General features: G+C 40.6%; 1 protein-coding gene across 11 annotated transcripts in view; it reads left to right on the top strand.

Annotated features, from left to right (window-relative positions):
* The window catches only part of TPK1 (thiamin pyrophosphokinase 1), a 306,307-nt gene that overhangs the window by 249,144 nt on the left and 29,163 nt on the right, over window positions 1-28,000 (top strand). For 5 of the 11 annotated variants that reach the window (XM_087766426.1, XM_087766368.1, XM_087766384.1 and 2 more), the window contains one exon: window positions 5,640-6,774. The exons of 2 other annotated variants lie outside the window; for them this stretch is intronic. In XM_087766426.1, the coding sequence (XP_087622552.1) occupies window positions 5,640-5,710 (71 nt within the window). In that variant the 3' untranslated portion in view covers window positions 5,711-6,774. Of the gene's footprint in view, window positions 1-5,639; window positions 6,775-7,307; window positions 7,456-9,591; window positions 9,796-11,550; window positions 11,666-28,000 lie in introns of those variants that run through there. 4 more of the 11 variants (XM_087766394.1, XM_087766420.1, XR_015706569.1 and 1 more) reach the window with 3 other exon arrangements.

The following is a 28,000-nucleotide window of genomic DNA, read 5'->3' on the forward strand; positions in this document are numbered from 1 at the left end:
TGGGCCCTGATGCCGTCCACCCAAGGGTGTTGAGAGAGCTGGCTGATGTCATTGCGGGGCCACTCTCTATAATCTTTGAGAAGTTGTGGAGATCGGGGGATGTCCCAGAGGACTGGAGGAAAGCAAATGTTACCCCTATCTACAAGAAGGGCTCAAGGGAGGATCTGGGTAATTAGAGGCCCATCAGTCTTACTTCAGTCCCTGGGAAAGTTATGGAACGGATCCTCCTGGGGGCCATCACGAGTCAAATGAAGCACGTGATTGGGAAAAGCCAACACGGCTTCACCAAGGGCAGATTGTGCCTGACAAATCTGGTGGCCTTCTATGATAAAGTGACCTGCTCGGTTGACAAGGGGCGAGCAGTCGACGTTGTCTACTTGGACTTCTCCAAGGCTTTCGATACGGTTCCCCACAGCCTCCTCGTGGAGAAACTGATGCGTTATGGCCTGGACAAGTGGTCTGTGCAGTGGGTGAGGAATTGGCTGACGGGCTGCACCCAAAGGATGGTGGTAAATAGCTCTTTTTCAAACTGGCAACTCATCACAAGTGGGGTCCTCCAGGGATCGATATAGGGCCCAACGCTATTCAGTATCTTCATAAGTGATCTGGATGTTGGGATCAAGTGTACACTGATGAAGTTTGCTGATGACACCAAACTGAGTGGGGAAGTAGACACTCTAGAAGGGAGAGCCATCCTGCAGGAAGATCTGGATAGACTGGAAGAGTGGGCTAACAAGAACCTTACGAAGTTTTAACAAGGACAAGTGTAAGGTCTTGCACCTGGGAAAACATAATCCAGGAGTGCAGCTCAGACTGGGATCCACCTGGCTGGAGAGCAGCTCTGTGGAAAGGGACCTGGGGGTCCTGGTGGACAGGAAGCTCGACATGAGTGAACAGTGTGCTGCTGCGGCCAAGAAGGCCAATAGGATGCTGGGTTGCATCAAAAAGGGCATCACCAGCAGAGATAAAGAAGTCATTATCCCTCTCTACTCGGCGCTTGTCAGCCACACCTGGAATACTGTGTACAGTTCTGGTCCCTGCTATACAAAACAGATGTGGACAGGCTGGAGGGGGTCCAAAGAAGGGCCACCAAGATGATCAAGGGTCTGGGAAGCCTGCCGTATGAGGATAGGCTGAGAGAGCTGGGTTTGTTCAGCCGTGAGAAAAGGAGGCTTAGAGGTGATCTCATCACCACGTACCAGTACTTAAAGGGGAGCTACAAAGAAGATGGAGACTCCCTTTTTACAAGGAGTCACATGGTGAGGACAAGGGGTAACGGGTACAAGTTACTCCCAGGGAGATTCCGATTGGACACGAGAGGTAAATTTTTCACAATGACAACAGTCAGTCATTGGAATAATCTCCCCGGGGAAGTGGTTGACTCCGCTACACTGAACACGTTTAAGACTCAGCTGGACATGGTGCTGGGGCATCTCGTCTAGATTGCGCTAGAGAGGTTGGACCAGATGATCCTTGAGGTCCCTTCCAACCTGGTATTCTATGATTCTGTGATTCTATGATTTCCAATTTGTTTATGGACCTTTTAGTTCTGTTTATTTTTTAGTACATACTAAGGTATGTGATTGATCTCTTCTCCCCAAAAACATGACACTGAGGGAAATTAATTCCTCTGCAGTGATGTATTCCTGTACCTTAATGGCAAACAGTTCTGGCTATTCCCTCTACAGTGTCTCAATTCTTCATTCTCTGCTCCCTTTGTAAACATTTTGCATGTTTTATCTGAGGGGGCCCTGCTGTCTCCCAGTTTTTGCCTCTAGATGTTTGTGGGAAAGAAGAGGTTGATTTTTCTTTGCTGTTATATGAAGTTCTGGAGAGGACAAAAGTCTGGCAGATGTCGTCACTGACTTTTGTTGTATGCTTCTAGAAAGTTATGTTTTGGCTGTAAGTTGTTTATGGCATCCTGATGTGTAATTAATAAGCCATTAACAACTGGCTGTAGTGCATGTGCTCTGGAACTATAATTTTAGATGTACATACCAATTACAGACTGCTAAGCAAATCTATTGTTTTCAGGTGAGTTTGAAAATACAAATTTCTGATAGATGAATAAGTGTCTTGCCGTAGAAGCACTTGTGGCTTCTTTTGGGCGGTAAATACACTTGGGGGATTCAGGGCAACAGCAGGAAGGGGAAGAAAAAAGAGAGAGAGTGGCAAAACTGGGGTGTGAGGAGATCGCACTCGGGATTAGAAACATGTTTTGGAGAGAGGAAGGGGCAGATAACATCAAAATGTGGGAAGATAGGAATACAGAGATTGAGAAAATGAGAACAGAGGTGTTTTAAGTAGACAGTTGACATCTTCCCTTTTGAAGCACTGAATTGAGACCAAAATTTCTCAGTCTTGTTATTTCTCTGCTGTTAGCAATATCTCCCTCATTTTCCACTGCTGTCCAGGCACAATAACGTAATTCTACTGTCAGTAAACTGGTCAGCTCAAGTGATGCAGGCCTGTCCACAGGATCTGCCTGGGTATTGATCCAACAGCAAAAGACGGCACTAGACATTTGATTTGAAAACAAGAAGGAAAACTCTTTACTTGCACTCTTACGGCTACCAATTCAAACTCTCAAATTAGGGAAAACCAGAAACAGAGAAGTAAAATTAAGTAGTGGTTTTGGATGTAATCGTGCTTGTAGATTCAGGACACCAGCATCATTCAGTGTCCTGGGTGCATTCTCTGGGAATGAATCTGGAGCCATAGTTGAAGGTGCAGATGTGTACAACCTCAGCCTCTCCCACTGCAGAAACTGAGATACCTGGGAGGAATAAGGTGAAGTACTGCTGAAACGTGGGATTTTCTTGTGGTTCAGGCAGTTGATTGTCTGGAGTTTTTACTCTATGCGAGTACTTCAGCTACTTGCAAGTTAGCCGTTCATTTCTCTTAGCACTCGAGCTGAGCTCTCGGCACTCTGACATTCCTGAGAGCTCTGCCTGGGTCCTGTAAAGCACAGGATACTCCAAAATGAAAGCTGTAGTATCATCTTTAAGATACCTACTTTTGACATTAATGTGTCTGTGCCTTTGCTCTGGAACAGTTTAACAGGTGCAATGGCATTATCGATTCTGTTGTAATGAGCAACATACAGAAGCCCATGAGGAATTTAATATGCATGCATTCAATGCAGTTTAAATCTATGCAGTAAATAAGGCATAAAGCACTGTGAGGAATCGGGGCTCAAAGTGGGTCAGTTAAGAGAATACTATTTACTGAAAGAGTCTGGCCTGCTTGGTTAGTGTGACTGTATAATTAAAGGATGAAAGCTAAAGAACCTGAATTAAAATTTCACAGGTAAACTTTAATTCTGGCATCCCGTAGCTCTCAAGTCCATGACTTTGCAGCCTTAGCATTTCTTAAGAGTCATCTTCCGTGTGTATTATATCCAAGTGAATGTGGGTCCATGTTCTATCAACAGGTAATTGTATGTAGCACATCACATTGTATCAATACCAGTCTAGGTCAGTATATGGTAGCTGAGTTTCCTGTGTTATCTACATTTTGAAGCTTTTCCTTGTGTTTAATAAGAAAATATTGATAAAACCAATGAAAGCTTTCAAACAAGTCCAAATATTTTTAGTATATTTTAAGGGGGTGGTGATACATGTCATAAAACAAATAGTAAATCCAAATAAATGGGGGTGGAATGGATGTCAAGAGATCTTGCCATCCGTGTAGCTTTCCTGTGGCATCACTCCTGAAAAACCTAAAAAAAGGTTCCTCTTTTATAAGCTTTCAGTGTTGGGGGTTCCTTCATAACAGGTTCTTCAAAAAGTCTCCTCCAATTAGATTTTTTTTTTTTCCTTTCTGTGTTCTGTGGATACAGTATGTGATAAATATATTCTCATGCTATTAAGCATTAGAACACAGCATTTATAATCTAATTGCCAATAAGAAATCTCAGAATTGTACATTTAGGTTTCCCAAGTGTAGGGCATAACTCTGTAATTTACGCAGGCACCAGCAATACCACTGTATCACGGCTGATTGGCATGCCATTTAATGATGCTGCTTATAAGACAATTTTCTAATCAGCTGCGTGAACACTCATCAGGAGCTTGCTTCTTGATTTAAAGCAGAGGAGTTGGAGAGAAAGTTAGGGTTTGTTTTGCTTATAAAAACAAACCAGGGGAAAAAGCAAGTTATAAAGAGAAATATCAGGGGTTTTTTTCCATTTTATAAAGCATTGATACAGTAAAAAAAAAAGGCAAAACAATTATAGAGAGCTTTGATATCATGAATCTGGATTATGCATTTAAAAGCTCAATGTAGAATTAAAAACTCATGTGGCATGAATGAGCCAGTATTCTTCATGGTATTTCTTTCATGTATTTTGAAATGGGATGATGATAGCTTAAAGGTTAACATTCTGGTTTTTAACAGGTGCTACATTTCCAATCATCGTTTAATAATAATTATGTGGTTTGATATTGTAGATAGTCTGTTGGGTCTAGTCAGTTGAAGCTGAAGCACGGTCAGTTTTCCTTTCATTTCACAGGTCAAATTCTAGTTTTCATCCCAATAAATTTAGTCAACTCTCTCTCCCACTCAAAGAATAATTAATTATTCCTTGCCTTCTTCCTATCTGTTTCATTCTTTTGTTCTGTAATAGACAGAATAGCTTTAATTTTAGAAGTGTTATCTAAAACACATGTAAGCTGGGTCAAGTGTGTCCAGCATGGAAACAATTCATTACATGATTTAAGAGGTTTTAACAAGATGAGATTCAGCTGACCTGCACAATTTATGAATACCTTTGGTACACACAAATAAAGTACCTCTTCCAAATTTATCCCCACATAATCATTGTAAAACCCTTGAAAACCACCTTGCCATCCTGTGGTCTGTATATCCAACATACATTGAAGAATTCATGTTTTATGAAAACATTAGAGCTTAATACCGAGCTTGTGGAATTAATGGGAGAATTGCACATCTTCATCAGAAGATTTAGACATCCATGTATTTTCATACCTGTGACTAATTCTGTGGAATATAAAGGGATTATTCAGTGGGTAAAGTTAAACATGTGCAGAAGTACTTCCTACAAGTCAAACTCTGCAGCAGGAGATATAACCTTCAAAAATGCCTGAAATGGCTTTTCTGTATGTAAAATAAGGTGGTAGTGACTTTAATCTCCGTCTCCGGGGTTAGCTGTCAGTGCTGGTTCCTATTCGAATATCTCTTCTCACTCACCAATGCTATAAAGCTCCCTTTTCTAGCTCTGCACATCTTTTATGTATTGCTGGTTGGCTGTAGTAATTTACATGAATTCCTCCTGATTTTACTGTTGAATGTCTGGGCAAAGTATGAAGACGTGGTAAGACAAATGACTTTCAAATACTTCTTGCATCTGGCTTCTTTACCTGTAGTTCAACAGATGTGGTTTCCTACCAATACAGCTGTCAGGTCCATGCATCAAGTAAATTTTTCATATCAGGATTCTGGAAAAAAGGGTTCTGGATACCTACCAGAATTTTTAAACAATAATAAAGTTTTCATTAAAATAGCCAAAAGCATTAGAATATGGTACGTGTCTGCATAGTTGTAAGAAAACAAAACGCTCTGGATAGAGTGAATCAACCACAGTGGATTTTAATTTTTTTTTTTTTTTTTTTTTACAGTGCTAAAAATTTGCCATGCTTTTGTGGCTTTGTTTGTCACAGGCGAAGCAAGATTTTCAATCCACGTTTAAAACCATGTATGCAGCCAACGCAAGGCACTCACTAGGGAACAAGGAAAATTTTCCACATCATGTTATGGGCTGCAATGTATGAAATACTAACATCAACATAAATCTTAGTTGTACTAGAATAATTAAGTATTGTTCCTTTTTTAAAATATGAAGGGTTGCTGTGTTTACCTTTTAACATTCCAAAAGCCTGCAAACTGTTTTTTGGCAAGTGCAAATCAACAAATGCTGGAAATACTCTGAAAGACAGCTTTCTGTTGTGAGCTTATGTAGAGATGTATATTGCTCATTTGCAGGGTACAGTAGGAAGGTTGGTTGGTTCTTCAGAGCTTGTGCGTGCCACTTTCTCTTTGCTGCTGCCTTTTGTTACTCTGTGTGTTTATGTTAGTGTAGTTCTGGAACAGACCTGGTCCATTTAAGACTTGTCTTGGATTTTTGCGAGCTCTCCTGCTGGTAATTAATTTTGCATCCCAGATATCTCAAGCAAACATTGTTGTCGGTGAATCCCTAGATTAGCTTGTGTTCCTTTTAATGCCTCCACAATTACTTTAGTGTCCCAGCTAAAATCACCTCAGAAGAATTTTACTCACTGTTGTGAAATTCACTTTTTCCAGTTTATGCCATTCTCTAACTTCCTGGGGTAATGATTCTCTAGATGTTTGTCAGTCTTGGTTTTGCACCCATGTTTCCTGAATTTCTCTGCCATTTTTGTGGTCTACCTCCTCTGACGCCATTTTCAACAAATCCTTCAGAAGTAACTAATAATGCAGGCAGTCTTTAAAAAAAACCCACAAACAAAAAAAAAGCCCCAAAAATTTTAATCGTCGTCACAGCACAGCACCACTTGCTGACTCAGTGGGTAGCACACCAGGCTGGGGATCCAGCAGTAGGGCTGGAACACATCATTAGCTCTCATTAGTATACCGTCTCTCTTCTCCTACTGCTTGTCTTGTTAACCCTTTGGGGCAGGGACTGTTGACTATGCTGGGTCTGTTCAGTGCACCCTGTCCTGCCTGGTAGTCACGTACTACAGGGATAAGCATAATTAATTGCAATTGGGAGATGACTTCTGGGGCTACAGTTGGAAGTTAATACCATGGAATGATTCCTGATTTTAAATAAATGCATATTCTGTATGTGTTAGAGGCTGCATCTGGATTATTATCTTCAGAAATTGTACTGGGGAAAAAGAAAATCATTGTTTAACATACAGTGCCATCTACAGAATAGGTTGTGTAGCCTGCGCTTCATACATTATATGGGGTTTTTTGGTTTTTTTTTTCTTGGTTTGCTTCTTTTTTTGTCACAGCACAGTTGACATTCATGGCTAAAGAGGTAGTAGAAGTTTTTAGCAGAATTGGAGGATGAGGATGAGAGTTCAAGAGCCCTGGGGCCTGGCTGAGCTCCTGCTGAAGTGCTGGGGTGCAGTTCCTGCTCTCTCAGCCGCTGCTGCTTGGGAAATGGATTCTGTCACCCAGGATACCCAAACGGGAGGTGGTTTGTGTTTCATCAACAGGCTTCAACAACACCACCAGTTACTAGCTTTCTCTTAGAAGCTTAAATTGTTGGGGTTTGTGTTTTGGGTTTTTTTTTAATACAGCTTTTTTCTAGAAATGCTGCAACTGCAGCTAACTTTCCTAGCAAGTGCATGACCTACTACAGTGGTCCCACAGGCACACAGAGGTGGAAAAAGCAGGGAAGAGACCAGAGAGGAAAAAGTCCATCTGGGATCATGTTGTGAACTTCAGGTATAGTAAAGCACCCTGTCAACTGTCCTCTCTGTTAAAAGTCAATTTAAATGTGGGGGAGAAGGGGAGGGTGTCCTCCCATGTTGTCATCTAAGCACATGCTGTAGAGAAAACTGGTAAGTAGCGGTTGTGTGTTTGCATGGTTCACTGGCTGGAATGACAGTATTGGCATTGCAGGGAGAGCTGGATTTAATCCCCCAAATCTTTAGAGTGCTCTTCAGACAAACATTAATTTTGGTGCAGAAAGCTGGATATTATCATATTTTTTAAAAAGACAGAAAAGGTGAGAGAATACACAAATATCACTCCTTCCACTCTCAGGAATTCATTATTTATGTAATACAGCGAATTAAGTTATTGTAGTCACTGCAGAACAAACTGTTTTCTGTCCTCTTTTGTCTAGCTTCTGAATGTTGGAAGTTATCTGACCTTTAAGCTGTTACTAGCTCAGGACCCACTGTTTGGCATCTTCAAATTAGTGGAGTTGAAAAGGAGAAACAGGAAGGTAGGGATGAGAATGAATTCTGACACCCAGGGCAGATACGAAATAATTTTCTGGCAGGCGATCTTGCAGAGGAGAAGGAGGAGGGAAAAAAAAAGAGGGGGGTCTTTTTTTTTTTTTTTTTAGTTAGATGTGAAATTCAATGTATTTAAAGTAGGAGCAGAGATAGACTAGGAGGCTGAGTGTCTGAGACAGCTGAAGTTGCATGTTAAATAGAGTTTATGAGACTACTCTGCCATTTCTCACCTGCACTGTCACAGTCAGTACATGTGAGTGTGTAGGTGAGTGGGGGTGTATGTAAATAATAATTCCTCTTTATTTAATATACATTAAACCTGAAAAGGGACAGAAATATGAGTTAGCAGAGTGCTACAAAATGTGAAGGTAATTATGTAGTAGTTATCCTCAACATTTCCATCTTTAAAGTGGTTTTGAACTGCTTAAGTGCAGCAGTTACTGCAGACTGTGATTAGATAAATGGATGCAAATGGTAATTGTAACTGATGAATGATTGATGATGGCTTTATATGTTTATCATTATATACTGTTGTAAACACTTTCTTCCTCAGCAAGGATGGAGCCTGTAGGCAAAATGATGATGTATCGAGTAGGAATTCGAACTGTAATATTTTAAAGAGTATACAGGGCCAATATTCTAGGCTGGGATAAGAACAGAACTGTTACCTGAGTAGCTGGTGAACTTTGCCATTGATATCAACAGGCTGAGCACCTAACTTCTTCCAGCTGACGTTCAGGGCCTGAATACAAGCGCAGCTGGGAAGGTGGGTTATTAGGGGAGAGCTTGAAAGTGCAGATGGGGAAGCTGAGCACTGCTGAATGATGGCTTTGGGTGGGGAAGACCTACCAATCCACTGCTCAAAAGAAGAAGAGGAGATGCCGTTTCTATTTGTTCTTCTATTGCTTCTTATGGCTCCTGCCTTTCTTCTCAACTTCCCAGTATCCTGTCTCCTCAAGTTAAAGTTAACCTTTGTGAATTCTTCTGCCCTGTAGATCATTAAGGTCGATGAGACATTTACAATGCAGTATTTGACAGCCATGGGAGTGAATGTCGTGCACCCCCATTGTAAGAGCCATTTGGGACAAAATAAGTATGTTTGGATAATTGGAAGTTGATGGGAACAAGGAGACAAACAAGGATGTCCCTAGAAAAGCAGGGTGGGACAAGAGGTTCATATAATCTGAATGATGCTATAATTCTATTTGATTTGTCACCTGCCATTTGCTAATTATTAATCACAGTAACAACATTTGGTAGTTAGATTAATTTAAAGGGTTTTTTATTGCAGCAGCTTGAGTTTAATATCAGCTCTTTGTGTATCATACAATGCAAAGAGTAACCTGTGGTAATTAAATTACAGGCTAAGTCTTCATTCTACATAAATTGTTCTATTCACTGAGGAAAAAATAAGCAGGATATTACCAAAGAAAAGCCCCAGATCATTAGCAGCCTCTGCTCCCCGCTCTGTTCACTTCACCTGCAGTGCTGAAATCTGTCTGTTATTTTTCCTGTGGCATTGTAGAACTGACAATGAACTTGTGACTTTTTTGTCATGTGCCTGCCCTTGGGCTTGTATAAAAGAAGTGAATTAGGTTCTGATTTGTTGACCTTTTAGATGCAAGGGAAATGGTAGTCCTGTTTGCTTACACACGAAATGCTGCCAGGCTATTGTCTGCATTAACCTTTGTGGAGCACCCTGATGTGATTGTTACCCTCGCACCAGCACCACAGATGCCAGAGAGAATTGAGAAGGGATAAATTGGAGGTGCCATGCAAAACAGCTCAGCTAAAGACGTTTTTCTCCTGCACTGAAGAAAAGGTATTCTGTATGTGTTTAACTACTTAGCTGGTCTGCGAGTCCCGTAATTTGCTTAGCCAAACAGAACTTCAAAACAGATGGTTTCTAAATTTGGGGAAAATAACCATTTCAGTATTTTTTCTCTGTGCAGTCTGCAGTTATGCTTTAGTACTGAAATTATTTTAAAATTAAACCGGAAAATAAAATTGGGATCTTTACCAACTGAATACTAATTTCAGGGACATACAATTTTTCGTATGTGTTAGGTTTTCATCTGCACATTTAGCCTAAGATTTGTTTATGCTCTGATTTAGTGTTTCTTGCTGCTTACTTGCATAAACACTACCAAATCAGTCAGTCGGAGTCACCAGCGTATTTAACTCCCAGCTGCATTTGCTAATAAAAGGAAGAATGACAAGTTCCCTCCTTCGCAGAGGAGGAAGTGGAGAAACATAAGGAAATAATTCATTGCACTTACATAGCACCTGCCATCAGTAACCTATATAGGTGCATTACCGAAAGTAAGTGCATTACCTTATCTGAAAAACATTTTTGTTGTGAGAAACTGCTTCATTCCCAGTCTCTTCACTGAGGAAACTGAGTCACAGAGCGTTTGTGTGGTCTGAGATTGTACGTGAAGCTAATCAAAAGGTAGGAATCCTAGTATCCTGGGCAATGGGATTGTTCTTTATCCTGATAGAAGTAAATTAGGACAAAGGAATTCATTGTTTGATATTTAGTATTTTTTTAAGATGTATTGAATATTATCGTACATAGTTACTATTTCCAAAGCATATCTAATAAAATTGTATTTAGAGATGCTGCCTTTCTCTTAGAACATATGGTCAACTGTTGGTAATCTTGTATGTGTCCATCCCTGAATGTAAAGAGGTTGTGTAGGTGTGAAAATGGACTTAAATTCAGTTTCCTAAAAACTCAAGCGTAACATTTGATCTCTACTTTAACAACCCTTTAACTGTTAGTTGTCAGTGTGAGAGCACCTGTGTATACTCAGGTAACCTTTGAGATAACTCATTGCCCAAGAACTGAAATTATCTTGGGTTGGGGATTATGGGCCCAAAGCATGGAGTTTCAAGCAGAGAATAAGTTTATTTCCCTTCTTACTCTCTCCTGAGTTTTCAGAATTTTTAACAGAGAAAACTGCTTGGATTTGTTTGGGGTTTTTTTAACAGAAAACTGGCATGGTTTTAGCTTCCCTTCCAGAGGCTGTGAAGTAAATACACATGGTGTAACACGATATGCAGCTACAAGAGCGCCTAAAATCTTGAGCTGTGAGGGTAGAGGTATATGTAACTGAAAGCAATAGCCATATTATGCCTTAGGAAGTTGACCTTTCATTAAATACTCCTGTTAAGCTGTGGTTGCTGACCACAAGTGCATTTATAGCAGCTCACCTGACAGCTGGAAACTCTTTAATACTTTCCTTAAGCCCTCTTTGAGAAATAATTAAATTGACTTTAAGTTCTCTTCACATTCATCCCATTTGTATCTTCTCTGATGTATATAATCTCTGCTGGCTCAGAGGGAATGCTTTTGGGTGGGATATAGCCATGAACAAAGCTTCTGTCTAGCCCATGTTGCTTTTAGAGTTGTAGTTTTTATGTAAATCAGTTTTAGGACTGAAACTGCAGATTAGATGTTCCATGGGTACCTTCTTGGCATGTTGCATCACTGACTTGAAAGGTAAAACTACAGTATAATAGCCGCTTGATGGTGCTTTCTAAAGGCTGTAATGTCTCTTTTATTTTGCTGCAGATATAGTAGCAGCTGGCAGGAGCATAAGGTTGCAGAATTCTTACCGCAGCCGTTATAACTCTGGGGCGTTTATGCTACTACATAACATTTATATACAGGGTGATGGGAAAGGAAGGTGAGTGAAACGTATTTGCACGTTGTAGTAACAACATCCAACATTGATGGGTTATATTTTATTCTGGAAGAAATGCCACTTTTGGGGTGTCATCTGATGTTGTAATTTGCAGCTTGATTGGTCGTTCTTGTGATCGTTGCCCTGTTGTGTAATAACCAAAGTTTCAAAAACCTGTTTGTCTTGAACTGCCTTGTCATGAGTTCACATCTAAATCTGTAAAATATTTCAACTTCAAATTTAGGAAAGTAATTGAATTATGCTGTAGGAAGCAAAATGTGTTTATTTTTTCATGTCTTTCTGAAAGATCCTGGTATTTTAGCCACTTGCCTCCAAGGAACATCAGGTGGATGATATCCTTCACATCCATATATCTAGCCATCACCATGCAAAAAAAAACCCTTCTCTCTTCAGTCTGATTTTTTAATCAGATGCTTTGACTAAAGCATTACAGAGCTAACGTAGAAAGCAACTGAAGTAATATCCAACAAAGGGTTGTGAATTTTTCCCATATGCAGAAAAGAAGTATTATGGACGTTAGTTTTGCACTTTCTTTTTTTGGTTTTGGGGGGGGGGGGGGGGGTTGTTTTGGGTTTTTTTTTTGTCTCTTGGAACCTGTGCAGGGAATTAATGTTAAATTTTGTTTTGAAGTAGCTCATACCTTTTTTTTGCTTGCACTGTCTGACTCTGGCAGAAAGCTTATTCCCCAAAACTAAGCCCCTGAGGGTAAATACCTAATCATCCCAGGTGACAAGCGGTGTAGTGATTGACCTCGAGCAGGTGCAGTCTCTGCTCCAAAAGTGGTGCTTCTGATATAACTTTGCCTTTTTGCAGTGTTATTTCATGTTGCGTGAGTTGCACCATCCGCATCCTATATTTGCCTGTTCTTTATGCTTCTGTAGCCTGAATTATTCTGTCTCCCCACCATTTAGGTATAATCATATATTGGAAGAGAAATAGCCCATGCCTTAAAAGTTACAAATATGAATGGTTCTCAGTCTCGCGTCCTGGGCCTTACAGGAAGGTAGGGAAACAGCGGGTCCTTTGTGGCAAGCAATGGCAGTGCTGTGCCCAGCAGGATAGTGAAAAGTCTTGGATTTGGGGAATCGAGTTGCCCCTGTTGGAAGAGTGATACGCAATGAGTGATGTGAAATAAGTGATTTTTCCCATGTGATAAATTGAAAAGAAATTGATGGGAAGAGATGATGCAGAAGCTCCTGCCCCCTAATCAGTGGTTCAGCTAACGTGCAGTACTAGCAGGAAATTTCCAAGCTGCTGATTGTATTGCTTCAGAAGAAGAAAAATCATCCCATTGCTTGAAAATGCAGTGTTTTGTCTTGGAAAGAAAAATGCATTAAATTATGGTACTTAGTATTTTAGACCTTTTAGGCCTTGTCAGATCAAGGTTTGCTGGAGCTAGTAGAGGCTGATTCAAATATATAGTTTCTGCCATAGCCTGGAGATGACATTTTAGTCTCCACTATCACTAATCTGGCTGGGAATGACAATCACAGTGATAATTACATGGGAACTCCAGAATCTCAGAGGCAAAGCAAAGCAGATTCTTCTCCATAGAGAATTCGCTTCTTGAGCAACCAAAAGCGACAAATCAAATCCTCCTGTGTCTAACTAATGCAGGTCGCCTGATACAATCAGATGACATTTTGTATCAAAGCAAAGCTAATTATTAGTAGAATTATATTGCCTTGCATGTTTTAGTTTTGGAACATATACATATTCATTATTCTGTCTGCTCTTGAAAGACTTAGCAATTGGTTATTACAGTTAGATAATTACTAAATAGATCCTGTTCTTCTGGAGCTTGGATGAAATGCAGTGTCAGGAGCCAGCAGGGAATACTCAGCAAACTGAACTGTGCTAAATCAAAAAATGATGAGAAAGTACTGCTTTCTGCAATGCACAATTTCACTTTGGGGCACGTTGGGCTGAGATGGTGTCGGGTTTTGTTCAGCACTGGTTGTGTGTGACTATGCTGTGTTCCTTCAAAGTGAGTGCCTGGGCAGCAGCATGTAATCCTACCTGATTGCCTTGTCCTTGGCTGCATATAACATGATAACATACAACATGTGATGTCCACAACAGTTGCAAACCATCGCGAGTGCTCCTTATCATAGAATCATAGAATGCTTTGGGATGGAAGGGACCTTTAAAGGTCATCTACGCCATCCCCCCTGCAATTAGCAGGGACATCTTCAACTAGATCAGGTTGCTCAGAGCCCCATCTAGCCTGTCCTTGAATGTTTCCAAGGATGGGGCATCTACCACCTCTCTGGGCAACCCCTTCCAGTGTTTCACTGCCGTCATCGTGAAAAATGTTTTCCTTGTACTTAGTCTGAATCTACCCTCCTTTAGTTTAAAACCATTACCCCTTGTCCTGTCGCAGCAGGCCTTGCTAAAAAGACTATCCCCATCTTTCTTGTAGGCCCCCTTTAAGTATTGAAAGGCTGCAATAAGGTCTCCCCACAGCCTTCTCTTCTCCAGGCTGAACAACCCCAGCTCTTTCAGCCTTTCCTCATAGCAGAGGTGTTCCAGCCCTCTGATCATTTTTGTGGCCCTCCTCAGGACCTGCTCCAACAGGTCCATGTCTTCCTGTGCTGAGGATGCAGTGCTCCAGGTGGGGTCTCACCAGAGCAGAGTAGAGGGGCAGAATCACCTCCCTCGACCTGCTGGCCACGCTTCTTTTGATGCAGCCCAGGATATGGTTGGCTTTCTGGGCTGCAAGAGCACATTGCCGGCTCATGTCCAGCTTTCCATCTGTCAGTACCCCAGGGCTGCACTCAATCCCTTCATCCCCCAGCCTGTACTAATACTGGGGATTGCCCCGACCCAGGTGCAGGACCTTGCACTTGGCCTTGTTGAACCTCATCAGGTTCACACAGGTCCACTTCTCAAGCTTGTAATGTGAGGAAGATCTGAAAGAGTGGATAATTTATTTGAGTAATGGAACCATCCGTAGTTAAAATAGAAAAGACACAAACACTTCTTGGAACGTCTTTTGTGTTTCCATGCATATAGTCAGTCTTTAGCGGTTAGGACAATATTTCCCTGGGGAAATATCCTAGCTATGTCAGAACTGCCTAGATTAGGGGGAGGTTGGTTCTTACCTTTGAATTTGGTTGGGAAGTTACCAAAATTACGAACCAGGAAAAAGGGACGTCTGATGAGATCGGTGTGCCCTTTCCCGTAATTACTCCTAGTTCTGGTTTAAGGCTTGTCTCCAAACGATTTGTGTAGAATGTTACCAGCTTTTTGTTGGCAGTGTATTTTTAAGCCCTAAATGAGTAAATGCGTGTGCAAACATAGGTGCAGTGAAATGTTGCCTATTAAAAACTGAACTCATAAAAACCTGTTCTAAAAGTAATAGACAATCAGCATCTTCTTTTATAGAGGAAAATCAATTTGAAAAGAAACATCTCTGAATATAGTTAAACATCGTAACTCTGGTTTATATGTGTTTAATAGGTATAATAATACTTACCTACTGTATCTCACAGGAGCCTTTTGAAGTTTAATTAATTAGCGTTTATAAAAGCACACTGAAATCCTAAGATGAGAATAAACTCCAAGTACATTGTATTGTTGCTGTTGTTTTATGAGCAATTTTGAGAAAAACCTGGTACTTTGAGAGATCCAGAATGCGTTGTAGCATTCCATCATAATTTTACATTCACATCAAGTTAGTTTCTCGTTGTTTTCCTAAGATTTTCCTCCTCCTAGAATCAACACTTAAGGCTGTTGTTTGCCTAAAACCCAAAATATGTATTTAAAGCAGCTTTTAATGTTGGGTAAATACCATTTCTTTCCTAAACCTTTTTTTTTGTTTAATTTCCTTCGGAATCATCAGTCACAAATCAGAAGTGCTTGAATAACTTATAGCCAATCTCAGTGACAGTATTAACATAAACTCAAACTATGCAGTATAGTGGTATTCAGGGCAACTTCTTAACTAGTGGGAAGACTGTTAGAAGTCTTGTGATAGGTCTCAGTGGTTTACATTTCCTCATTACAGCAAATGAGTCCATCAGCATGTTGTTTTTCAAAAGGAAGTTTTGCAGGAAAAATAAACAAACAAACAGCTGCAGAGCCTCAGTCTTCAGTAGAAATGGAGACTTGGGGAGCGAGAGTGGTCCCCAGAAAGGATGGCATCACAGCTGGTTCATTAAGTGTTTTAAAGATGAACTATTAATCAGTTCTGAAATTAGACCACATCTTTGGTTAACTAGAGAATCTAAAACCTTTCTCTCTGTCTGTAAGGGAGAGGGGCAGAGATGTCAGACAGGCTGGCCTAGAAGTAGAAAAGTGTATTTTCACTTGTGTTGGGTAGATGCTCATTTTCCTTTGGGTTCACATTTGTGACAAAATATTTTTAAACACAGGAAATCCTTTTCAAGGTATCTAAATTCCCCCCCCCCCCTTTATAGCTACACTGAAAAAAGGCAGTATCTGGATTAGGTTATATTGAAGGTTATTGTTCCAGAAGTTGAATCAGCCCTACTTTGTTTTGTTTTTAAACTGACATCTCTACCTTTTAATCTGGTTTTATTATGATTGCCACTACACAGATAGTTTCATGTACACATCTTCAAAGAAAAAACTCCTTCAACTAATGATACTGATGAGTAATTTGTGTCACAGGTCTACAGTCTGAGGCAGGAGGAAGGACTTCCCGCCAGAATTAGCCAGTGAAGGCTTAGGAATTACTGGGTGGCTCTGCCACCTCAGGAAAAACTCTAATAATTCTTAATATTTATTATGAGTTATGGAGGACCCTTCAGTTTTATGCAGCACTCTCTTCAACACTGGGTTTTCCCCATGCCTCTCACAGAGTTACGAAATGGAGGAGGAGACAGGCTTCATTATGTACAAAGTGTTTATCACTTCTGTGATTTTTATGATCTGATGTCAGCATGAATATCTATTGCCGTGAATATCCACTGCCTGTGTTCTGGATAGTTGTTCCGATATTCTGTCTGCATTTGACCTCATAAGAAAAAGATTTTTGTACTATACCCCATTAAAGGTTTCAATTATATTTTAGATTAGCAACATCATAGTCCAGCGGATGGAGAACTGTGCTAGGAATCATTAGACTCAGGCATTTTCTCAGGTTTTGCTGGGTAACCCAGGGCCACTCCAAGCATACTTCTCTGTGCTTCATTTTCCCTGCTTCAAAAACAGGAGTCATGCCACTGACATCCTTTAAGTGCTCTGAGATCTACTGATGAAAATTTCTGTACAAAAGCTAATGGTGCCAGTGTTATTCCTGACTGGGTCACTGGATGCACTGTGTAACTGCGGCAGCAGACGGCACGCTCCATTGGTTTCCTTCTCTTCCCATCTTCTCACTGCCTTGGTTCCTTTGACTGGTAGTTTTTTCAGGATTGGGACGATCACATGGTTTTTGTTTGTACAGTGCCCAGCACAACCGAAGTCTGAAGGCAATGACTGCTGTCACACTGGTAATTAAAACTGAACTTGGTAAGTTGACGGGATGGTTATGTTAATAGCCTGTAAATCCCTCCTGCACAGAACTGGATCGTTCTCAACTTGTTGAATTCTTGTACTTGTGGCGTTTTGATCTTGCAGGCTTTCTCACTGTGTAGAATGCAAACTCTTGTTTTTTAGGCAAGTTGGGATACTTTGACAGAAAACACAGTAGCCATCGGTCAGTTTTTGAAGTGCATTGGCTCCATTGGTTTCACAAAGCTGGTCTTAGGTGTTTGTTTCTCTGTCTTGCTAAATTTACAAGCTCCTTTGCCTTTTCAAGTGAAACTCTTAAGATCTTGTAATTAAACCACAGACAGCTAACTTGTTCTTTATTTAATCTACAACAATTGCACAGGCTGTATTTCCAGTTCTGTATGATTTAAATTATGTGCGGAAAAAAAATTGCCATTGAATATTTTAGGTTGTAGTTTTGACTTTAGACGTATAGGAAGGAGTGTTTCTGTTCACTCGGTTTAAGCAAGTACTTAAACACATAATGACTTTAAAATGCCTCAGTTCTCATCAGGTTTAACAGTAGTGCTGCTGAAAGGCTTTTGCCAGCTCTAGGGATTGGGATTTTAGCAATGCATTTTTAGAAAGGAGAAGATTAAGCGCGTGAGATCTGCAGGCAGTAAAACTCTGAACGGACCATCAATCTCCACAGCCTAAAAGCTACTCCTCTGGCCTTCAGCTGGCTCCACACCTATAGGGCATGCAGAGGAGCCGGCTACGCAGTCCTCGCCTGGCCCTGCGTACCCAGGGACTCGCCGTGCTCGGGCATTCCCCAGCCATTTCACTGCAGCAGCAGTCCGTGCTGAGGACAACCTGAGATATTTCAACGAGGGATCCAAGCAGAGCTGCTGAATGGGTAGAGGGTTTGCCTGTCTCCAGTCTCAGCTGCTTTTCCCTGAGCCTTTAAAGTTCCTGCGATACCCACAGGTTTTTCTGAGGTGAAATGACCTATAAATATATCAGACTCTTTGATGATATGTTGTCCTATGCCAGTCAAAAGGATAAAGACGTACTATCCTTACTACTGAAAATAATTGGAGAGGCGCCAGTGCTGAGCCAATTTAGAGAAATTATTGCAGTGAGATAGATCCCTACACAATTGATATTTGGTATGGACAGATTTATGGAGGTAGCTGTTACAATCCTATTAAATACTTAGCTGAAGCACTTAGCTCTGTCACTTTTATTAGCACAGTTTTGCACACTCTTTCCATGGTAATTTGAGCTGTGTATTTTTTATCCTTTGTGTGACTTCCTGCATTGCAGAAAGACATCTTTAAAACTCCCAGCATCTTCCTTTATGCTGATGATAGGCAGATTGTGTTGAAGTGGTCTTCTCACAGGAGCAAGCACCTTTTTCTTGTCCTGCCTTTGGCGGTACTTCCCCCCTCCATCTGGACAGATCTGCTGGGCTTTTTTCCTCACTTCGTGCCAGAAACATACTGCATATCTAATATATTGTGTTCAAAGAAGCCGAATTTGCTTTTTTAATACAAGCTCTTATCTCTTACCAAGCATAGATCTACAAATACTGTACTATGTCCCCTACAGCTATTCTCTGTTTAGAGATTCTTCATCATGTGTCGGACAGATGGCACAATCAGTGGGTTGTATCAGAGCATTAAAAAAAAGAAATTCTTTCTCACTGCTTCTACCCAGACTGTTTTGAATTCAGTGAGATGCAACAGCTGTAACACAATCTTTCAATGACAACTCTGAACATGGTGGTGGGGAGGGTGTTGTTTCATTTGAAAGTCAAAAAATACGTAGGAAAAATGGCATTAAAAAAGAAACATAAAGAGCTTTAACAGAGCTATGAAGGTTGCAAGGTTAAGAACCTGACTTTTTGCAGTTGTTTATTCCCTCAGCTGTCTCAGATCACAGGTGGATCTCCATTTGCAGCTGCTGATACAAACAGTACAGCACTGTTTTTCCTTCTGTCAGACACTTCTTAAGACTGCTCCATCATTTGTTATTAAATAAGGTATCTGGTACTTACAGAAGCCTTGCCAAAGCATCAAAAACGCTTGTATTCTTAGTGAGCATGATAGAAAAAGTCACATTAGTAATCTAAATGTTTGCTGAGAGGACAGCCCTAGGTTTCTGTATTGGGTGTCTGTTGTGCCTGACCATTGCCAGCTCTGCAGGCATAAGATTTGTTTTTAATATCAAAGAACCTGAAATGCTAAATGATATAAAAAATAATAGATCTTGTGTTTTAGTCCTCATCTTACACAAGCCCTAGTTGTCTTTTCCTTGTATGCTTTGTTCCCACCCATCCCTGTCACTCCAGCCCCCAAGAGAAGTGGTCCTAGTGCAGCTGCTGTCATGGGTCCCAGCTTCCCACAAGGAAGAAATGCAGTCAGCAAAAGAAGGAGCGATAAGCTGCCAGTATGCACAGGGTAGTGAGTATGGTCTTGACAAAAGGTTGGAAGAAAGATGAGGGTCTCTGCAGAGCTGGCAAGAAGCCGAGCTGCAGAGGTGAGGGTGGTTAGAGGTGGGAGAAGGGAGGCACTGGGGGAGCTCCTGCCTTCTGACTGCCAGGTGAGTGGTCCTGGAAGGCCCCCGACTGCTGCTCGTCCTCAGCTTACTCCTGGGAAGAAAGCCTGGCCTGAGATTTGTAAAGAAGCGTCCTGTCATTTTGTATCTCCAGCTGCCCGTTTTATACAATGTACCTTTGGGAGGAGATAGATCTTCTCTGTTGCTTGTGTCATTGTCCACTTGCTGTAGAACATAGCTTCTTACTTCGTATCCCTCCAACCTTCATGCTCCCTGGTTATATCACTCCAGTCAAACTGCTCCTGTAACACTGCTTTAGGTGCTTTTATTCCTAGAAACTGCAGCTTTTTAAGCTTATCTTATGTCCCTGCCCAGATAAACTTGAGCTATATGAGAAGGTGCTCTCAGCTAATACAGGGAATTATGCAAGAATAATTGTACCAGTTTAAATTCATATTCTATTTAAATCTGAATAATTTTTTCACATTAGCAAGTTGTAAAAGAAAGGAAGTTTTTAATTTAATCTTTTAACAGGGGGAAAGATGAGGGTACAGACTAGAAACAGGCGTTCTTCCCTTTGTGTTGTTGCAATATTCAGTTCTCTACCTGGCACTGCATGGGAGGCAGTTTGGATTGGGGGACAGGCTTGAAATTCTGCTAAATGATCAGCAGGTAAATGATTGTGCTGATATTTAATTGTCAACTTTTAGGTCCAATAATTTAACAAGCCACTGTGACAGATGAGGTGGCTGTTGCGTCTCAAAGCCATTCAGGTAGCATTTACTTTGTCTCACTCCATGCAGTTCTTCAAAGCTGTCTTCATAACCATGATGATTAGAGAGGGGAGCAAGGCAGAGGAAAGAATTGTGCAGCTGTGGGTGCATCCTGGCAAATGCAGAAAGTCCTGCCAGAGGTTCTTGACCCAGCTTTTGACCACAAAAGTACACACAGTCCTGTGTGGTACTGTGGTGTTCTGTGAGGCTAATGCCACAGCTTACTGAGAGATGGGACTCCAAATCACTGTGAGAAACACCAGCCAGCAGTTTGACAACTCAATGTTCGTTGTGCTGTCCTTTTTCTACCCGTACTATTATCATTTGCCCAAGTAATTATTATTGCCCTCCCGGACAGTTTACTCTCTGTAGAATTCTGCTACATCAGAAGCAGAGGAACTTGCCCTTTTCCAACATGTTCAGCAACATTGACACTGGTTTTTATTGGTCTGTGCGTTTTATTATACTTTTTTCCCCCACAACAACATGAAGTGGTGAACAGCTGGCCAGCTGCAGAAATGCTTGTGCAACCAGAGAAGGTTGGGAAAGGGAGGGGAGGAGGTCTGGTTGAGAACTGCTTGCCAGCTTTACTGCAGAATTATGATTAAAATGTTCTGTTGAAAGTTTAATACATGCGCACATGAGAGTCAGCAAAACAGCTTGGGCTGCCTTCTGTTTCCTTCTCTATTTGTTTAGCATACAATTTCTCAAACATCACATTTAGTGTAATAACTCTCCTTTCATTCGTATGATATTAATCTGACTTTTAACTCCTCCTCCTGTTGGACTTTAAATGAGCTCCCAGTGCAACACCAGAGTTGGGGGTTTGATTTACATCGTCCTTTGCCTAGCACTGATCCCACACCGCTTCTTGTGGATTTGTTCTAGGTGGGCGATGGAGTGAACAAATGGAAATGACAGTTCCACTGGAGCAGCCTGTAATTCCTAGTGCAGGAGAAACCAAAGAGCTCTCTTTATTAAGAGTCCATCAATATACAGCTCATAAACCTTCAGTAGCTCTTTGGATGGATATAAATCAGCAGCTGTAGTTTATGTTACTCAAAGTATTCCAGGCTGCTTTTGACAATATTTTAGACATTTTCATGATGCACGTGTATTGAGATGGAATACCGTTGCATCCTTGCCTTCGTAGCAAGGGATCCAGGGATCCATACATGCACACATAATCCATTACAGACAGTTCCGATGTAGGTACTTCAGACTTATAACAGTTATTGCATTTCTTGCAAATTATAGCTAGGAAAATATGTAGGAAATACAACATTTACAAGGGGAGAAGGGACAAGGGACTAAGGGATAAATTGCCTGTCCACAGTAGTGCTGTTAGGAAAATGTAGATAGCTATGCTGTGATTCATCTTGCCAAATGTTAGAGGTCTGCAGGTAGCTATTCACAGTTGCTCCTTTTATGCTCAGTAGATAAGTGGGCAGTTTGAGAGTATCATTTATTTGATTTACTTCAGATGTTTACCTTAAGATGAGTCACACCCCCTATACAGCTACAGCCTTGGGCATTGTGGGTGTTTGCATTCACTCAGATGAATCTCACCCCCATTTCGTCTCCTGAGTGAAGTATTTTTCAGAAGGAGAAGTACTTTATGAATTGCCATCATTCTTGTTTCTGTGTATTTTCAGAGGATTTCCATTATGGGTGCAAATGGGTGCGTTTGTAAATCCATACTTTATTTAGAGATTTTTCCTCTCCAACATGCAAGGTCAAAATGCTTCATCCTCATGTCCTCTGCAGAATTTGAAACTGGCTGCGTGGGGAACGGTTGCCATCTCACACCTCTGATGATCTCTAAAGATGACCGTTACAGTGCTGACTAACACTTCCTTAATGTTTTCTTAAGGCAATTGCCTTTTTTCTAAAGTGTTTTATTAACAATTGGTGCAACTCAGAAAACTGAAAAATGAGCACAGTTGTGGCATTTTCATGCTAGCAAAGATACAGGACTTGCTTTTCTGTGTTTTTACTGGCTGTAAATCAGAACGTTTAATCAAGAGCCTTTATAATAAATTTGAAAGGTCACTTTTGCAAAAGCAAAAAAATACCCAATGAGATAATGTAGACTTTATTCCTCTGATTTTTTTGTGTGGTTTTTGTTTTGGTTTTTTTTTAAGAACAGAAGGCCATTTAATTGCCCAAGCTTAATAGCAGCCCTGCTTGGACTCCCCTCTGTTCTGAAATCAGCGCTGTGGTTTGTGGTTTGTTGTTTTGAATAGTTAGTAAAGCTGCCAATCTTCTTGAAATCCATTTCTGAATTCAGAAGACTTGTACGCCCTGAAATCTGTGGTAATTGTTGAAAAAATAATTATATAATTTACACGAAAAATGTGGAGGGGAGTGGTCCTTGTTTTTCTCAACTGCTTTTAACCCCCTTCTTTACCGTGTGTTGTTGCTCTTTGTTGTAATTTTTCATCTTTCTTTTGTAGGTTCTTTTGTTTTGTTTGTTTTAATCCAGGTCATAATGAGAATGAACACTAGAACAGGGAATTAAGAATTAACTCGGTAATCTGACTGTTAGCACCTTCCTCATTTTCAGCTTTGCTGGAAAATAACGAACATCATTTGGTGCCCTGCTCCACCTCCTTAGGGAGATGAGGAAAATTCCTCAGAGTTAGTTTAAAGTAAAGGAATTAATTTGTTCCCCTTCCCTGAAACTCAGTCTCTCTAGCAACTTTATTATTAAAAATGTAAGACCTAATGTAAGGCATCATATCCTGGATATTAAACACACCTTTCTCTTTCTGAACTACCAGTAGTTCTGATAGTGTCAGCTCCTCTTCCTCCTAAGAGCAACCTAGTCTCAGTCACAGTTTGGAAAGACCGCTTCTATTAACTGGAGTATTTTGGAGAGATTTTTAAAGGCGTGACAGAAAAGTACATGAGTCCTGTTGTATTCCATGCCTTGGCACATCCTTCAGGAGCCTTGGAAATGTTAACATTAGTAATTTGCTTTTCCGCTGATTTTTCAGCAAGCGCAATAGTTATGGTTTTGGCTTTCTGACATTAACTGGACTGAAAAGAATCCTTACTTTACTTAGGTGATAGGATGATCGTGATTTCTAGTCAGGATTAATAGATGTCATTGTATTCTTTAACGTGATTTTTTTCTCTGTTCATTACGTGATACCTTGGAAGTTCCCCTTTCTTAGATGCTTGTTTGACAAATCTGTCCTTATGATTTCAAGACCCACGTTTCTAGTTTTAAACAAACATTAAATGTTGTGCCCTAAACCTGTCTCTTCACTAAGTCTAATTGCTTGGAACTAAATCTAATTGCTTGGACATGTCCAATTCCATGGAGGCAGTAGAAACAATGCACTGTGTGTTTCTGCATATGAATGGCAGCAAATACAAAAAGAAAGTTTAGAATCCAGAGGTTAATTGCTGATTTTATGTGTAGCAACAATTTGACCGAGCCTAACTTGCTGAATCAGCAGGTTTTCCAAATACTTTGGACAAATTTCTTGTTGACTTGTTTTCCCTTAATGCAGAAATTTGGTTTTGAATTAATTTAGCCTGCAGGACATCAAACTTCTGCGCTTGAACGTTTCTATTTCTGTTACTGTTTCCACTTTCTGGCGTTTTGTCATCATGGCCTTAGGCCACCTGGTTTGGCTGTTCACCCCATTCTTTATGTTCTCACTTGTGCGTTTTCTGATGAGTACAAGAGCACTCTGTGAATCCATGTACAAGTAAAAGAGGTGTTGTGGTTTCGGTTTTTGGTTTGTTTTTTTTTTCCCAAAAAGTACTGATGAACAACTTTTTCTGTAGTAATAATTGCTCGTAGTTTAGGAGGCAACACGTAGTAACACTGAATTGTCAGTACACTTTACAAACGAGTGTTCCTGCAAACCGAATAAAAACCGTTCATGTGAAATATATATGTCTGTCTTGATTGAAAAGTAGCTGATGTTTTGCATCAGCTTCTAGAGTATGTTAAACCCCAGTCAGAGAGCATTGAGATATAAAATTAATGCGAAGCCTAGAAGTCCTAAGGAAGTAGGGCAGCTTTGCTCGCTGGAGAATCAATGCTGCATGTAGGAGGAGACTGGTGTGCCAAGAGTGGCTAATGCGATGTACTTCGGTATAAACGTGTGCTGGATGTGAAATGTGACTTGGAAACATGCCGTTTAGGAAGTACCTGTTCCCTTAGACAAGGCGGGATAAAGTTTCAGAGTCACACATACTTACAAGGAGTATATAAGCTGTGGGCTACAGAGGTTGCTGTATTTTGCTTTGCTTTGCTTTAAGCTGGTATAAATCATAAATGACTCAATTAGCCTCAGTAGGGTACCTTCTGATTTACATTGTAATACTAGAAGTCAGGATGAGCTCGATGTTGATTTTATGCACTTTTGAGCAAGAAGTAGTGTTTAAATTGCAACATCTCAAGAGTAGCCATGCTGACTCGTATACCCACATGCGTCTGATGTGGGAATACGTTCAATGCCCCGTCCCTTCTTCAGATGGAAAGAACTGCACTTTCCCGCTTGTACATCATGACACAAAGTGGAAAACAACATCTTCCTGTTTCTCTCGGAAGTTTTGGCATCTGAATGGGTTACAAGAAAGAAGCTGGGCAGTATCCCTCCCACCCTCTCTCGTTTTTCCCTGGGATATACCTTTGCATTACAGAGTGCAGTTTTCTTACTTATTAGAGGTGTAATCCTTGTCAAACTCTAGGCTTATAACAGCTGTTCTTCAAATCTTGGCAAGTAAATGTTTAATGGTGCTTATGAATTAGACCCTTCCTCATGCATTTAACTAAAACAAAACAAAACAAAACAAAAAAAATCCAAACCTTCCTTACACGAACAGTGTATCCAATGCAGTGTAAAATCAAGGATGGCACTAGAGTGCAGTATCCTGCTTGGAGATCAGTTGCCTACAGTAGTGCTCAAAGACATGGGAATCTGAAGGTTTCTGTCTTGAGGGAGGGACTAGGACTGACTGTTCCAGGTTTCATTCAAGGAATCTTAGTTATTTCCCCATCAGTACTGTTGCATGTGAAATAAGGATTTTGCCACTCTTTCGCTTGTTCAGTGTAGTATAAAGATTGCTTGACTGGTATTAAAGTGAACTAAACTTTTACAGACGGAAAGAGGATGCCACTGAAAGTTTCCCCATTTACCTTTTTGTGCTGACTTTTGGTCCTACTATAATACTTTTGACAGTTCTCAGTACTTGCAATGTTATCTGCGTGTCATTAGCAATTTATACTCCATGTCAAGTTTTAGATAAGCTAATGACAAGTCAGATAATATATGTGCTCATTTGCACACACATAAAAATATCTTGGATAAAGAAGTACAGCAAACTGCAGAAAAGTTGCCAAATGCTTTATGGTTACTTGTGCTTTATTGCTCAATTGACATCTTGAGAATATATTGTCTTATTTTGTAGTAATAAGAAACTTTTCCGTATGCATCTGCAATGTCTTCTCATGGGGAAAAAGTTAAAAGCTATGTCATCTGTATGTATGTTTGTGGTTTTTTTTAACAACAAAAAGCACTTGCACAATGCTGTGTTCTAGGATCATTTACATTATATAAGTGGGTATTTGCATACGTAAAAATACACATTCAGGTGTAAACATCTCTAGGTATAGTGTACATATATGTCTTGGTGTCCAAGAAAGTATAAACATATGCTGTCATCATGCCATCAGGTAGACTTTCAATGAGATGAGACCTGTAGTAATGTCCAAAAAAACTGAGAAAACTCTTCAACAACCCGTTTCCAAAGCAGTAAATTTGTGTGAAAAAGCAGTGACCCGTATTTCTCACCTTGAAGAAGAAAACTGAAGCATCTCCCCCAGCCTGGAGCAGTTTAAGTGTTTAATGTAAGACTGTGTTTACCACCTAATTGACCCTGATTCGTTACATTGTTCTCCAAGTTTCCACACATTTATGCGTGTATGAAGAAGGGAGAAAATCCCTGTCCGCCTCCCCATGCCTACTCGTGGGCACATGGCTTTGCAAGGCAGGAGGAGTGAGAAGTAGCAGCTTTGGTAAGCACTTGCGTGGTTTGGATGGTCTTGGTATTACTAAGGCAAATTGGTGAGGTTTGACAGGTCAGTAATTCTGTCATAGGTGGCTTTACTTGAGAGAGTTTTATAGCAGGAGTGCACTCTATATTAATAATGTCTAAAGACACAGCTGCCCTTCCAGTGCAGGCAGCATCCCAGGAAAACATTAATCATGTTTTCCTGAAGCGGCCGAATTGATTTCTTGGGAGAAATATTTCTTTGTCTACTCACTGGCCATTTCTGAACCCATCACCAACTTAGAGTGATCTGAGCAGCTAATCAACAAATAATTATTGCCTGTTGATCATCCAGGAGAAAGGGTACAAATATTGCTTTAGGTTCTTAGTGCAAGTAACTTCATTTTTACCAAGGCATAGTGACCATTTTGCTCTATCACCTTTTTTATGTTTAGGGTTTTTTTTTCTTCTCTTTTGGATCCTTGGGTTACACAGAGGGTGATGTCATATTTACTGTGCTCGGAACAGCTTACATTTAATTATTTTAGGTTTTAATACAATATCTGGTGTAGCATCCTATGTAAGCTTTTACAAGCAAAGGAAAGCTGTTCAGTTTTTGTTCACTTTATTTGTACTGGTACAGTTCTCCCTGAGGTATAGCTCAACCCTGCACAGAAAGTGAGAAGATCGCTAAAAATGGAGCCCGTTAACCTAAGCAGAGCCAATGCTCACTCAGCTATCGGTCACTTGAGGGGACAGAAAAGCAGATGGAAAGAGTAAAAGCAGCTAGGATAGACTGATGTGAGCCTGAAGAGTTTTGAAAGACCTTTTTATTGTGGGAAATACGCTAGTCATTTTGTCAACAAGGACTTTTTTTATCTTTTGAGCTTTACTGTCTAAAATCATCTGTACTCAGTTAGTACCATATACACTAGAATTAGGTAAGAGATTCACATATGTAACTCGAGGCCTGTCTGTTACGCACTTATCTATCTAAGTATATGGAGCAGCCTACTGATTTGAGTTGGAGCTGCTTGCTTATGTACTTCTGTGCTTTATTGAAAAAGGTTCTCACTAAAGGTTATGTATGTACTTTAAACATTTAAATTAACTGGAGTGTGTGCATGGGGATTACGCCTGGTCTGTTTTACAAAGGCACCAAATGCAAATAAGGAAGGAGGAGTCTTGGGGTTGTCCCATCATAATGGATTAGCATGGCAGGCCCTTAATGTAAATCCTTGCATCTTCCCCTGAGGCCGTGGCCCCTGTGTGGTCCTGATGCAGCCTGATGGGAGAGGTGCATCACTACCTCATCCTCCCCCACCTGAATTGCTACTCCCTTCATCTGCTGTCAGAGCAGGGCACCTGTATGCTTCCTGATTTCCTTCAGGCCAGGTTAACCTTAAGGGTTTCAATTGTTGGGCTGAGCCAACCTGGTTAATTTTTTTGCCCAAAGGAAAAGGTCAATCAGTGTAAAGACCTGCTGAAAGACCTGAAGAGCAGGTGAAATGAGTGGTCTGATTTGGAGACA

Source organism: Nipponia nippon, unplaced genomic scaffold (assembly GCF_047370975.1).
Source record: "Nipponia nippon isolate SJK-2023a ecotype South Korea unplaced genomic scaffold, ASM4737097v1 scaffold_1, whole genome shotgun sequence".
In the NCBI taxonomy this organism is placed as follows: domain Eukaryota; kingdom Metazoa; phylum Chordata; class Aves; order Pelecaniformes; family Threskiornithidae; genus Nipponia; species Nipponia nippon.